This window comes from Euprymna scolopes, chromosome 43 (assembly GCF_053919585.1).
Source record: "Euprymna scolopes isolate OS-2025 chromosome 43, ASM5391958v1, whole genome shotgun sequence".
Taxonomy (NCBI): Eukaryota; Metazoa; Mollusca; class Cephalopoda; order Sepiida; family Sepiolidae; genus Euprymna; species Euprymna scolopes.
Window position 1 is genome coordinate 26,705,547 of NC_136524.1, and position 14,361 is coordinate 26,719,907.

At 36.5% G+C, this 14,361-nt stretch overlaps 1 protein-coding gene across 7 annotated transcripts in view; it reads left to right on the forward strand.

Annotated features, from left to right (window-relative positions):
• LOC145268251 (FHF complex subunit HOOK-interacting protein 1B-like) overlaps nt 1-14,361 on the forward strand; it is a 293,884-nt gene that overhangs the window by 148,319 nt on the left and 131,204 nt on the right. For all 7 annotated transcript variants that reach the window (XM_080123586.1, XM_080123590.1, XM_080123588.1 and 4 more), the window contains exon 4: nt 7,956-8,042. In XM_080123586.1, the coding sequence (XP_079979712.1) occupies nt 7,956-8,042 (87 nt within the window). The remainder of the gene's footprint in view (nt 1-7,955; nt 8,043-14,361) is intronic.

The window sequence follows — 14,361 nt, forward strand, 5'->3', positions numbered from 1 at the left end:
TCTGCTTTTGTTTTTTCATTGTTTATATGGTCCCGGGCAACGCCGGGTAGCCCTGCTAGTCTATATATATAAAGGCAAAAGTGGCGTGCGTTTTTGTATGTGCAAGAAGTGCTTTTTTTTTCCAGGGTTTTCTCAAAAGGCTTGGGGGGAGGGGTTCTTGAGAGGGTTACTATTTTTCGAACTTTATATATACTCCCTAGATCATAATATCCACGATTTGTGAACATTTATTTTGATGTACTTTTATAAAATTCCCCCATCCCGTCCTTTCGCGTGTTTGTTGGTCTTTTTCATATAAATAAAGCAAAACTAATCGAAGCAAGTTGACTCGCCTGGCCTTTGTGGCCGTGACGTCTTGAAGGCAATCGACTTTGATCAATGTCGGGGAAAACCCTTCATATCAAACAATTGCTATTCATTTGGAGAACTTCCCCTTTTTGGAGGGGGGCTAGTTTTTCCCAACATCGTGAAGGAAGCAAAATACGGTAGAAACTGGCCTGCAGCCAACCTTTGTTTCTGCGCCTGTGTGAATTCATTTCTGCAAGTCAACTTTATAATTGTTAAATTTCAATGCTTTTCACTTCCTCTCGCCTCGTAGCTTAGCAGTAAGATCTCAGCTTTTCTTTCACTTTCTTTTCCGCCTTCGCGTCATGGGTTCGAGCCTGCCTGCCTACTACCACTTTTTTTTTTCCAAACACCCAGGCAACGCCGGGCTCATCCACTAGTACTATTGCAGGCTTCTGTTCTGCACTCATCTCCTTGTACTTTGTAGATTTGATCTTCCTCTGAGGTCAACAGATCTAAACCTGTCTATAATACTCATGTTATACATTGTTATCATTCTCATATTTCTCTGCATGCAACGCAGGCGCTCATCCCTCACTGGCGAAGTTTCACTTTTATGCATCATTGAACTGTGCACACCTGCATGGTAGACTTTTCACTTGGCTGACAGTGATAATATGTACAAACTTTGTTAATACTCAAAAGATAAAAAAAAAAAAAAAAGTAATTATGAAGTATTGTTCAATCACAGCTCTCAGTAGATTAGGCTGAAACGATCACTCAAACATTATTCAGAAAAATAAAATATTTATAAGATGAATTCTTTTCATGCAGTTTTGGTGGAAGATACTGTTTGATGTAAGGCAACAGTAAAGAGATGAAATAACAATATTGAAGAATTCAATAATTTTGCATTAAATATTTATTTACCAACATAATGTGTCGAATCACAATGACATTGTATGGTGTAATATTTTATTATTTATTTATTTTTTTTTTATTAAATTTCCCAAACGTGAAAACTTTCTGAATTGAGTTGAATTTTCTATTTAAAAAGGATATAAACCTTAAATTAAATAATGAACAATTTATGTAGAATGAAGAATTTGTTCAGTATCTATATTGGAAAATGTGTTATATAATCTAACATGAATGGCACCCATGTAAACAGGTATATATGCTTCGTGTTTGTGACGTGTCCTAAATGTGTTACTAAATGTCTATGGTTAGATCCTCACTATTTGAATCCTTAGTTATGTTGTTGCGTGGTATGTATTACCCGTTTTATGTTTCGTGATCATCTAATGTTCATATGCCTGCGTGTATGTGTCCAATGTGTATCTTCGACATACCTTTATCTTCTCTGTTCACTAAACCTGATCAATCCTGACTTCATCTTGTTCTTGGAGGGGTTTGGAAACTTTTGGATGAAACACATTGACTCCAAAACGATGTTTGGTTTCCATATTAGTTTTTATTTCATTTTCCAGGATGTTGCGCAGTTGAAAATGGAAAGTGAGTTTCTTTGCTTGTGGTCTTAACAGTCTACATTGAGAGACATGTCACTTCCTCCCAAGAGGGTAGGAGAGACAACCGTAAAGCTCAATTGCTCTGCTTCAATTCCAAGTTCCAACTCTTTGATGATCTCCAGCTAACCTGATCACGTGACTTACACAGATCCGATCAGCTGACCAGACCTTCCGGTAAACTTGTCTATGATCTAGTTTTGTCATATTTTGACAGGTTTTATGAAAACATCATCATATCCATCTCTTGTCTACCTCTCCAGTTAGATAGATCGAGATGGACAGATAGCTAGATCGATTGATAGATAAATAGCTACAAAGTAAGATAACTTATTCTGTTCTACCTATTTCATAACAAATAAACATTTGGTTAAGTCGATCATATCTGTATGAACCTTAGTTGAATTGAATAAAGAAAAGGATCAACAAGGTTCAAAATAAAATCACTTCTTCCCTACAGCAATACAAATAAATCTTTACTTACTTGCAACATAGGAATATAGGAACAAAAATTGGAATTGGTTGTAGCAGGAAGCTAATTGAGTCCAAGTTGGTCTTGTGTCTATTCCTGTTTCTCATCAACATTAATAAAAGACAATGTAACATGGCCGTTACACTTTAACCGTATCATTACATTTCAACCACTTGGAACTGCACATTGTCTGAGACTTCGTCGCAAAGGAACAAATCAAAACGGAAACAAATAAAAATCCGACTTGGCATTTTTTTAAGTGCAAATAAAATGCATTTATCGTGGTTCTTCCGAAATAACGTATTTCATTATCTTTCAAAAGTCTTTTCACACAACACGTGTTTTACAACACTCTGCCATATAACAGGTGCTTTTTTTTAAGTCTCTCTCTCCACCACTTTATATCCACCCTAGCCATTGCTTTCTCGACCACATGTTTACACGTTTATCTTCCTCGGTATGCACTTTGCTTCTCTCCTTGACCACGTTGTGTATTTTTTAATTTCCTTTTCTCTCCTCGTGATGCCAATACATGCACAATTGCCAATTTGCATACATGTTTTAAATGTGGCTGCTGCTGCTTTTCTCATTCGTTGATGCTCTGTTACAATAAAAGTGCACCACTGCGTTACAACAAGGGCAAATGCCATGTCTGTCTCTACTGATTTCTCAACTCGGAACTGTGTATTTTGAATGCATCCAGCTTTGTGCGGAAATTAGAAAAAGGTGGTGAGTGCGTATGTAAGGTGATGCATCAAAACCCTGTGTATCGATATGCAAGTTTTGAAATGCCTGTTTTTGCAAACCGAATTGCAACTTATTGCTACTTAAGAGATTACGCATACATATAAAAGAAAATAGATTTTTTATATCATGTGCAAATATGACATCATATCATCCATTGCAAATACGAGGAGCATTCGAAAAGCAATGCCTACTATTTTTGTTGCATAGGGGATGGACAACACCGGAAAAAATCGAATTGCATACCTGCAATTACGGTTCTGGGCAAAACCAGATGTAAATCAAATTGCTGGCAATGATGTCAACCCTACATTCTGATCAAAGATTCGAGATCATGAAACAATGAGTGAATATATTTTAACTGGAATAGAATTTCTAAATAAGCAATGCAAGAAAACAATCAAAATTTCAAATCGGATGTCAAAATAAGCAAAGAATCAGATTCTGATCAAGAAATGTAGGTAATGTCAGTATAAGACATAAATAAAGGTTGTCCATTGGAGAGAGAAAGCTAACCTTACACAACATATCTTTCTTTTCTCTGCCGGTGAAACTCGTTTATTTCTTAAAACTTTGTGTCAATGCGATGTGTACTTTATTCTATCTTGGTTAAGATTAACACTAACTGATGTAATCGCTATCCGACATAGGGCCGTTCATCAAGTAACACAGATGGATTCCAAAATGATTTAGTAGGTGAAAGTCATTTAATGGTAGTATCACCAAAATACCAGTCGAGAACACGCTTCTGGCAATCAGTCCAAGGAAGTTTGCAATTATAATGCGTCTTTTCCTATCGGACTGTGGTGTATGAAGTGATATAGGTAGTCCTTGAAAGATCACTTTACAAGGCCTTCTCTTTCATCTTTGAGAAGGAGTTAACGGTGTTGCATAGAGTTGGGCAATACCGGACAAAACCAGATGTAAATCGAATTGCTGATAAATGATATCAACCCTACATTCTGATTAAAGATTCGAGATCATGAAACAATGAGTGAATATATTTTCCCTGGATTAGAATTGCTAAATAAGCAAAGCAAGAAAACAATCCAAATTTCAAATTGGATGTCAAAATAAGGGAACAATCAGATTCCAATCAAGGAATGTGAGTAATGCCAATAGAAGAAATAAACAAAGGCATTCAATTAGAGAGGGCAGAGAGAGGAAGCCAGAGTGACACTTCTATCGTCACCGCACCGACAATCACGCCCCACCCATACACCAACCCAAACTATCTCTCTTGTCATACCATCACTGTAATGTAAATAAAACTTGATGTTGATTTAACAAGAGTCTGTTTGTTTGATTATAAAAACCGTATCCATCAGTGTGTATATACTATTGGCACACATTTTGTGTGAAGTGCGAACCATAAATTATATAGACGACAATATCACATTTTTTTTATCCAATCAAATGGATCAGATAGTATTATAAATTGCATTGCTATGATGACTAAACTTATGCATTCATGACCTGAAAGTTTCCTCTCTTTGTTGTGGATATTGATAGTGTGAGACTCTAAGAAAGCAACCTTTGTCATGGACATGTGTCAGAAGCAGAGATGTGCCATTAAATTTCTGGCAAAATGTGTATTGAGAATGGTGATGACTATGTAGAAAAATAAATTCTGGGACACAAAAGGTCGCTCGTTTTAATGGTACCATTCCCATCTTCATAGCTTTTCAACTTTTTGAGTTAAAAAAAATAGGAGGCTTTACTTTTGGAACAACACCCAACAAGGGTGGTTAGCAGGGTCCAGTGTGGAGTTTGAGGCAAACCGACTGGCAAGCATGTTAGTCTTCTCGGTTGCTGAGCAAACAACTTCATGATTGTTTGATAGTAGGGGAATTATTGATTGCTCATTATTTACTACACTATTGTAGATTTTCCAGAAGTCACGGGTTCCTAATTTCTGTGCTTCGATGCATTTTTGGTGGTTTCAGTAAATTCTCTCTTAGCTGTCGCTATTTCTTTCTTACAGTTACTTCTGGCTTCTATATACTTCTGTCTGTTTGAAATGGATTTATGTCAGTTAAATTTGCGGTACGCGTGCTGCCTTTGCGCAATGGGAGCTGCACATGTGGAAGCAAATCGTTGGGGAGAGTGGGTCTTGCTTGTGGAATCTGTAGTGTAATATTTAGTCATTTTATCTTTTATTTTCATAAGAGGTTAATGTAGTTTGCTTTAAGCATTGTTTAGTGTGTATATATTAAAAGTTATGGTGCTTATTCAATTTGGCATTTAAGCAATAAACACAAAGAAAACTTTTTATATTGTAGCTACTTGTCACGGAATGAAGACTGTATGTTTCAAAAATCAACAAAATTGATCAAGTAGTGTTTTTTTTTATTTACAAGAAACAAATTTACCGTTTTTTTACCAATGAGTGACAGACAAGGTCATATTTCTCTAGAGAACATAAGGGGAGGTAATCAGTGATTATTTTGACAGATTCCATGTGCATTAGGGTTGTCTGTCCTTGTCTACTGATTTGTTTTCATTTTTTCACTCTCGTTGAAACAGTAAAATGTGATTTTCTTGAATATAAAAAAATACTTGAATTACTTACATAATTTTGGGAATTTTTATCATTTTCTCTCATGACTGGCACATACATCACACAGGCATTTTTGTATTTTCTTTAATTTTAAATGCTGCCATAAGTGCCAATATGAATAAGCACCAAAGGTACTTTATAGAAGGCAATATAATGCGGAGATGTAACGGATGAACACGATTTGAAGCAAATCTATATATAAAAGCGAAATTGTGTGTGTGTGTGTGTGTGTGTGTGTGTGTGTGTGTGTGTGTGTGTGTGTGTGTGTGTGTTTGTATGTCTCGCATAAACTTTCGACAGAGGCCATGGATTTTCGCCAGATCGGTATCATTTTCAAGCTCGAACCTTCCGACGACAAATATCGAAAAATTGGCCAAAAACATTCATTACTTCACCCTCAACCAGACTTTTTTCTATGAGGGGTAGAAAAAAATCGTTCCTTCATGATAAGATAGCTTCTACGCATGCTTCAGCACGTGCAAAAGACATACCTTGAATTTGTTTAAATATTATAAAAACCGATCCACATTTGCCCATGCGTCCATAGCACAATGGATAAAGTAACAGTGTCGTTATCTTAAGATTGCAGGTTCAATCCGAGTTATCAGATATATATATTTTTTTTTCAAACTCCTACCACAAACGAGGAAAAACGTGAAAAATTAAAAGATGACCTTTGCTGTTGCATCCATCACCAAATTGGAAGTTGCGAAGGTTTAAATTAAGGCTAGTCAATTGAAAAGAGAGGATGGCTTTTGAAAATATCGGTGAAAAATGCCCCTCCCTGTAGAAAAGTGCCCCGTTGAGGGTGAAGGAATTAATGTTTTTAGCCAATTTTTTGATATAGTACTGTTCTTGTGAAAATCTGTCGCCTCTGTTGAAAGTTTTAGGCAGACATACAAACATACATACATATTTAAACAGATCGGTGAGAGGTTTATATTATAGATGGTGCCCATATTATATTAAATTCTGGAGTAGATCTGCCTAATAGGTGAGTGTTACCTTCTTCTTTTTTGAGTAGTTTTACTTTCCACTGTCTATAATTTTTACTTTGTCCCATAAGGTTAGATCTTTTCCCTCCATATGTGGTCAGCCATGCCCACGTTTTCAATATCTCCATGTATTACGGCTATACTATGTTTTTCTAACTTACCTTTAGTGGAAAACCTATCTCACCTTTATATGGTTTTCCAGTTACACAGAATCTCACATACACAATTCTTAGTCATGAGTTTTTTTATAAGAGTCTTGACTTGCACAAAGATGCTTTCGGAGAGTTGAGTTGCTTTTGATTGCTGTCCTGATGTTATATAGATTACATATTTAAATTTTTTTTCAGCAAGCCCTTTATATATGATATACAAACTGTAGTGAGTTTTCTGGGATAGCATCCTTTGGTGTTTGGACCAAATTTTTTGCCACTCATCTTGGGGAGGCTGCATGTTTTGACAAGCTCCTGGGCTTGCCCATTACTCCTGATATGAAATGGAACACATACATAAAATCTGTTGCCAAGGTTGCTGGGAAAATAGTGGGATCCTTCTATCGATCCAGTAGAGATCTCACTGCTGATGCTATTCTCTACCTATATAAGACTCGGGTACGTCCAAGGATGGAGTAGTGTTGGCACATCGGGCAGGAACTGCTAGAAAGATCTTATCCTGTCTTGACAGAATTCAAAATAGACTTTGTAGCCTAGTGAGGAATGTCCTTTTCTCTTCCCTGCAACCTCTTTCTCACAGAAGAGATGTTGCGAGCCTGTCTCTGCTTTATTGTTATTTTCATGGCAAGTGCTTGTCTGAGCTCCAATCTATGGTCCCCCCTTGCCAAACTTTCACAAGAAACACTCATCTAGTTGAAAACACTATCAATAATTTCCCCCACTCTTTATCTGTGTGTAAACCTAAACAGATTCTATGAACAAAACTTCTTTCTTAGAACTGCACGCCTGTGGAACTCTCTTCCATTTGCCTGCTTTCCGGCTGACTATAATATGGTCGTCTTCAAGTCCAACATAAACAAGTTCTTGATGAGCCGTTCCCCTTAAGTAATCCAATTTACCAAATTTCCACTACTAACAATTACTATGCCACTGTCACATTGACCACTGTATACTTGTTAACCCTTATCTTGAGTGGCCTCTGGACCTTGATAAGTGGTGACTCTTTTGTAAAAAAAAAAAAAAAAAAAGTTGTTTTAGTGGAGGTTTTTTTTCTTAAGCATTACATTGACCAAAACGTTGTGAAAATGATGCTCAAGATGAGAACAGTAGTCTGAATAATCCACATAATATGAATTGTAAATCCTCATCTAAAAAATGCAGAAACGTATTTATTTTATGTTTAAAATTTCTCTTTCCTTGCAGATTGCACATCCACTTGTCCGTGATCAACTTGTGAAATATATTTACAATGGTTTCCTGGTGCCTGTTCTTGGAGCTGCTCTTCATCAGGTATGGGGCCCAAATAATTAACCATTTATTTTTTAAGCAAGGGAGAAATCTAATTTTTAATATTTTTTTTTTTTATTAACGTGTTATCATCACTTATGAAGGCCAAAAGCCATTCAAGTATACAAATTAGTGAAATGAAATGATTGCTAATGGAAAGATAAAGAGTGTTATGAGAGGATTAATAATGATTTATGGAATGAAGTAAGTTTGATATTTTTTTAATTAAAAAAATTTTTTTTTTATTAATGGAAATAAATCCAGACAAGGCATGAATCACTTCAAAGTCAAAAACTAGCCAATAAGTGTGAGATGGGTAGATTGTAAACCAGAAAACATCAATTCTCCCCCCTTTGTCAGAAACATTACTCATGGAATCTGAGAACTAAAGGGCGAAATAAGAGAAGTAAGAGTTACGTGGCTGTTGAAAGTAAACGCAAAAATCCTCTCTCTACTTTTGTTGATTAATTATGGGGACGGTTTATGGCAACAATCTGTTGAGACTGTATTTGCAAACAACCATGTTGTAAACGGTTCATTCTCTTGTTCCTATTTACTTGCCTCCCTACTAGGTGAGTTTTTAAGGGGGCGGGGGGGGGTCCAGCTCCTCAAAAAGGGGTATACTGGATTTGAAGAAAAAATTAAAATTGCCTGTCTACAAGAACTGTTCCTAGCCAAAAGGTCAAATTCATGTAGTTGTTTAACAATCAGAATTAGTAAATTAGATATACTTTTTAAAAATGTGTTAATTTTAACTGTTTCTTGATACTGGTACAATTTCTTGAGTCAGACAAAACTGCTACCTGGACACAATTAGTAATAATGGAAATAACCTTGAAAAAAATCTGTTACAAAAGTTTGTGGTTTGCGGTACCAAAACAAAACTAAGTTGTACGAGGGGCATGCAATAAGTAATGCCCCTGACCCACTTCCCATAGCAGTAGAGCAACGAAACTTGGCAGAGTTATTAGTCTTTCTCTACATAGGAACCACCCTGAGTTATGCATTTCTCTCATTGTTTGATGCAGCTCTGGAGACAGTTTTTGTAGAACACCTCAGGTTGGTTCTCCAACCACGACGTGACTTCAGAAATCAAGGCTGCATCATCTGAGAAACACTTTCCTTTCAAAAACAACTTCATGGCTGGGAAGAGGTGAAAGTCAGAGGGTGCAAGGTCAGGAGAGTAGGGAAGATAGGGAAGGATTTCATAACCACACGCCTGTGCTTCTGATCTGGTGACATGCGAGTTGTGGACTGGAGCGTTATCCTGCAGGAGGATGGTACTTTTGCTGATCTTACCCCGCCTCTTGATTTTGATAGCTTCCCTTAATTTCCTCAAAAGTGAAGCATAATAGGCTCCTATAATTGTGGTACCTTTTGCCAGGAAATCTTTCATCACTACTCCGTCCTGGTCCCAGAAGCTGTGAGCATGACCTTGCCAGCAGAGGGCTGCACCTTGCCTTCTTTGGAGGTGGTGAGTCCAAGTGCTTCCACTGCATTGACTGGGCTTTGGCCTCCGGATTATAGTGATGGACCCAGGTTTCATCCTGTGTAATCAGTCTTTTGAAAAACTTTGACTCATCTTCTTGGCACATCTCCAAATTCATCCTCGAGCACTGGACGCGTTCTTGCTTCTGGAATGGTGTGAGCAACGTGGGAATCCATCTGGCAGACACCTTATGCATATGCAAATGGTCATGAATGATAGTTTCCACATACCCTGTACTAATCTTGACATCTTGGGCTATTTGGCGAATAGTAATGCGCTGATCTTCCAAAATGGCAGCCTCAACTTGACGGACAGATGCCTCATCGATAGCAGAAAGGGGGCAACCAGGTCTGGGAGCTGTTTTCACAGACTTTCGGCTATGTTTGAATTCATGATGACAGCATTTTACAAGGTCATATGATGGGGCATTATCACCATAAGGTTCTTTCATTTCATTTCATCAAAAGTCTCCTGTGGTGTGCGTCCTTTCAAATACAAAAACCGGATCACTGCTCGACATTCAACAGGCTCCATTCCACACCTGACTCAGTTCAAACATCTGTAAAACAGAAACCCCAATTAGTTCAGAGCTGTAATTTGCCACATAATCCATAGAGATATCATTGCACATGCAAAATTTCAGCTAGATCAGACGACTAGAAGTGGGTCAGGGGCATTACTTATTGCACGCCCCTCGTATTTGAAGAAATAACGGCTGGAATCATTGTGGAATCAATCTTTATGTAAAACAATCATCTTTTTTGAGATAATTTTATTTTTTAACAACAAACTTCTGATTGTCTCTTGTTACTTCATAAATTTGCAGAATATTTACCATTTTCATTTTGTGATTGTGTTGCGGGGGCGGGGGAATATAATGGATACCTACTCAGCATATGGAATCAGTTTAGCTCAATTCAAATCCGGTTGAATCTATTGCATTTACTTACATTGTGAAGTTTTTTACAGGTTTTGTTTTTGTTTTGGTATGCTATTATGCCAAATTTCATTCCGCATTTTGGTACACCGAAAGTTTGTTAGGTATCATGTGACGTATCAAAAAATAAAATTAAAAACTTTTTACAAAAAAAAGTTTACATTTATATTTTTATCTAGCGAAAAAACAAAATTACACATGAAAACCATTTTTATTAGTTTTAATAATGTAATAAGGAAAAAATACCAACTTCCTAATGGATTTCTGCTACTTTGCTAATGCTCTTTCAAAAACAAATTAAAAGATAATCAATATAAATTTTCATGTGTAATTTGATGTTTATTCGCTAGATAAATGTATAAAGATTCTAGTAGATATAAACTTTATTCACTTTTCTTCTTTAGAAAAAATATTTTTCCGGTTTGCCACACAGATCTATCAAAAAAAAGTTCATACCATTTTATAATTAAACAATCAAATTTATCTCTGCTGCATAAGTTGGATTTTTAAAAAATAATAAACATAAGTTTTCATGAATAATTTCATGTTTATTCGCTAGATTAAAATGTAAAAATAAACTTTTTTTGCTGTAAAAAGTTTTTTTATATGTCACATGATATCTTAACAACTTTTGGTATACCAAAATGGTAAAATGAAATTTGGCATAATGGTGTACCAAAAAATAATTATCTGTTTCTTACTCTGTTGATAACATTGGAATAGCATAAGGAGCAGGTGCTGATGTCGTTGTAAAAATGGATGGAGTAAACTTAGTGAACTTCTACCATTACTAACCAGCAGAACATTATCACTGTATTTATTTATCTACTTTCGGACTGTTATCCTCTTTATTGTTTATATGAAGAAGAGGATAACAGTCCGCAAATAAATAACTATACAAATTACTCATCTCAAAGGATTCCAATGATAAAATAATATACCATTTGGTATGAACCCAACGATGGAAGACCAGATAAGAATGAAAAACTTGGATTTATGAAACCAAAAAATCTAATCTTGATCACCCTTCAGGCTCCTTAGTGCAGTAGATAGAAGCGTTGAATCTCTACAGTTCCAGGTGAGCATTATCTGAAGATAACGGTTTCAATCCTACTCAAAACTGGCTAGAGGATTAGTTAGCCAAAACGTGGTGAGATGACAACAACCATGGAAGGCAGCGATTACTGAGGATACAATTAAGAGACTGAACATTCCTATCTTGTTGCAGTTAATCACCTGATGAAGGACAGGAATAGTTGGTCAAAACCTTGGGAAACAACAATTATAAAGATTAGGATAAATAAATAAATAAATATACAAATTACTCATTTCAAAGAATTCCAATAATAAAATATCACTGTCGACCAAGGGAAGAGTCTATCAGGCATGTGTACAAAGTGTGATGATATAAGGCCAGTGGGGGTTGAAGACATGTGTTGCATGGAGAGAAATAAGAATGATACAAAGGATTTATTATGCATGTATTAAAGACGGCTTCAGATCTAATGAGCTCAATGGATAATTAAATCTGGAGAGTATAGGGAGATGTGTGCAGAACAGGAGACTTTGTTGGTATGGTCGCATTGAAAGAATGGATGAGAGTTCTTGGGCTAGCGGATGTAGAACAGTTGAAATGGCTAGGTCAGTTGGCAGAGGATGATCAAAGAAAAATTGGGAGAGTGATAAGGTGATAAGAATGCACTTGATAAAAAGAGGGATAAAGACCTGGCACAAAATACGTTACTTTGGGAGTCGATGTCTAAAAGTTATCCAACACATGGCGGTATGTAAAACAGATGTTAAATCGAATTTAATGATGATGACCATGTAACATCCTTTGACATAAATTAGCATCTTCTGATTAAGGAATCATTTTTTGTCTTTGTTTTTTGTACACATATTTTTTCCTATCTCTAAATAACCCAAAAAAGCTTAATATTTTAAAACAAACAACATAGCACAACCCTTCTCGACATACACCCAGGTAGAGTTCTGCATTTCCGCCTCTGAGATTGTTATCTCTCACTAACTTCTATTTCAAATATTATCTCATGACATTTAGCCAAACTAAGCTTAGTTTATACATACTCTACAAATCTAGAGCCCCTCTCCCATGAACAAACCTTTCCACCTTGATCATATGTGGATGATGGACGGATCCCTTAAACTTCTGGGAGGTTCCTTAAATAAGTTTCCAGACTTTTTTTTCACAGAGATTTAAAAAATTGTTGTAGACCTTTGAGGATTCAGTATATTATTGCTATAAATCTTATGAGATGACTGACCAATTTGTATGATTCCATGTTCAAATGAACAGCTACAGCAGGAATTGAAATATACCCTACTAAAGCCTGATTGTCACAGTTGGTGAATATTTCAAAATGCAATCTGCATGTGAGTGTACGTTAGAAGACCGATATGCAATAAAATTCTGTTTTAAATTTGGAAAAAATACCTCAGAAACGTATTGAATGCTTCAGACTGCTTTTGGACCATCTTGCATGAATCGAGCATCAGTTTTTAAGTTCTTGATAACTTACTGAGGAGGCTGTCTTTATGAGACAATTGAGATGAAAGAGGCTGTGACAAGAGTCATTGACATGCTCACACAAGAGGAGTTCCATGGGGCCTTCTAGAAGTTGTTGGAACGGTACAAAAAATGCATTGCAGCCAGAGGAGATTACTTCGAAGGGGAGCTAGTTTCATATGTGTACTATAAATAAGTGTCCATATGAAAAAAAAAAAGGCTGGAATCTTATTGAAGGCATCTCATATTTTATGCTCAAGCAAGAATAACCTGGTGGTGCCCATCCCTCTCCAGGCTTTAGAGCACATTCACTACCTACAATTCCCAAATGGTCACCCATTTTAGTACTGATCAGGCTCAACGTTGCTTAACTTCAGTGATCCAATGGGAACCGGTATATCAACGTGCTTATGTTGTATCAATTCTATGTAGTGAATCCAATTTATATTCTCTCATTGCAAAGCTCCTATAAAAATACTAATGAAAATAGTCACCTATATTGGGTAAAATACCCATAATATAAAAAGTTATCATTATTTTCATGACAAGTGCTTGACTGAGCTTCAATCTATAGTCCCCCTGCAAAACATTTACAGCAATCACTTGTCTTTCTACAGTCACTGTCAACAATTTCCCCTACTCTGTGTTTAAAATTAAATGTAAATTCTATGAACAAAGTTTCTTTCCTAGAATTACCCATCTGTGGAACTATACCATGGGACTGCTTCCCAGCTGACTATAATAATTTCAAATCTGATGTAAACAAGTTCTTGTTGAGCCATCCACTTAAGTAATCAAATTCTACCTTATTTCCACCACTGCTGATCATTGTTGTTGTTTTACTGATCACTTTTTATTTATTTATTTATTTTTTTTACAAGGTGGTCATCATTTATCAAGGCCCAGGAGCCACTCGGGGATAAGGGTTATTGCATGTACAGTACATTAGTGTTGAGATTTGATAAGGGGTCTTACTTAAGAGGGCGGTTCATCAGGAATTTGTTTATGTTGGACTTGAAGACATCCAGGTTGTAGTCAGGTGGGAAACAGGAAAATGGAACAGATTTCAACAGGCGTGCACTTCTAAGAAAGAAGCTTTGTTCATGGAATCTACATTTTGGTTTTGGCACAAATAAAAAATAGGGAAAATTTTTGACAGTGGTTTCAGCTAGACAGGTGTTTTTCGTGAAAGATTGGCGAGGGTGGGGACCAGGGATTAGAGCTCAGATGAGCACTTGCTGTGGAAGTAACGATAAAACAAAGACAGGCTCGCAATGTCTCTCCTGTGGGAGAGAGGTTGCAGGAAGAGAAAAGGGCATCCCCCACTAAGCCATGAAGTCTATTTTGTACTCTGTCAAGGCAGGATAGG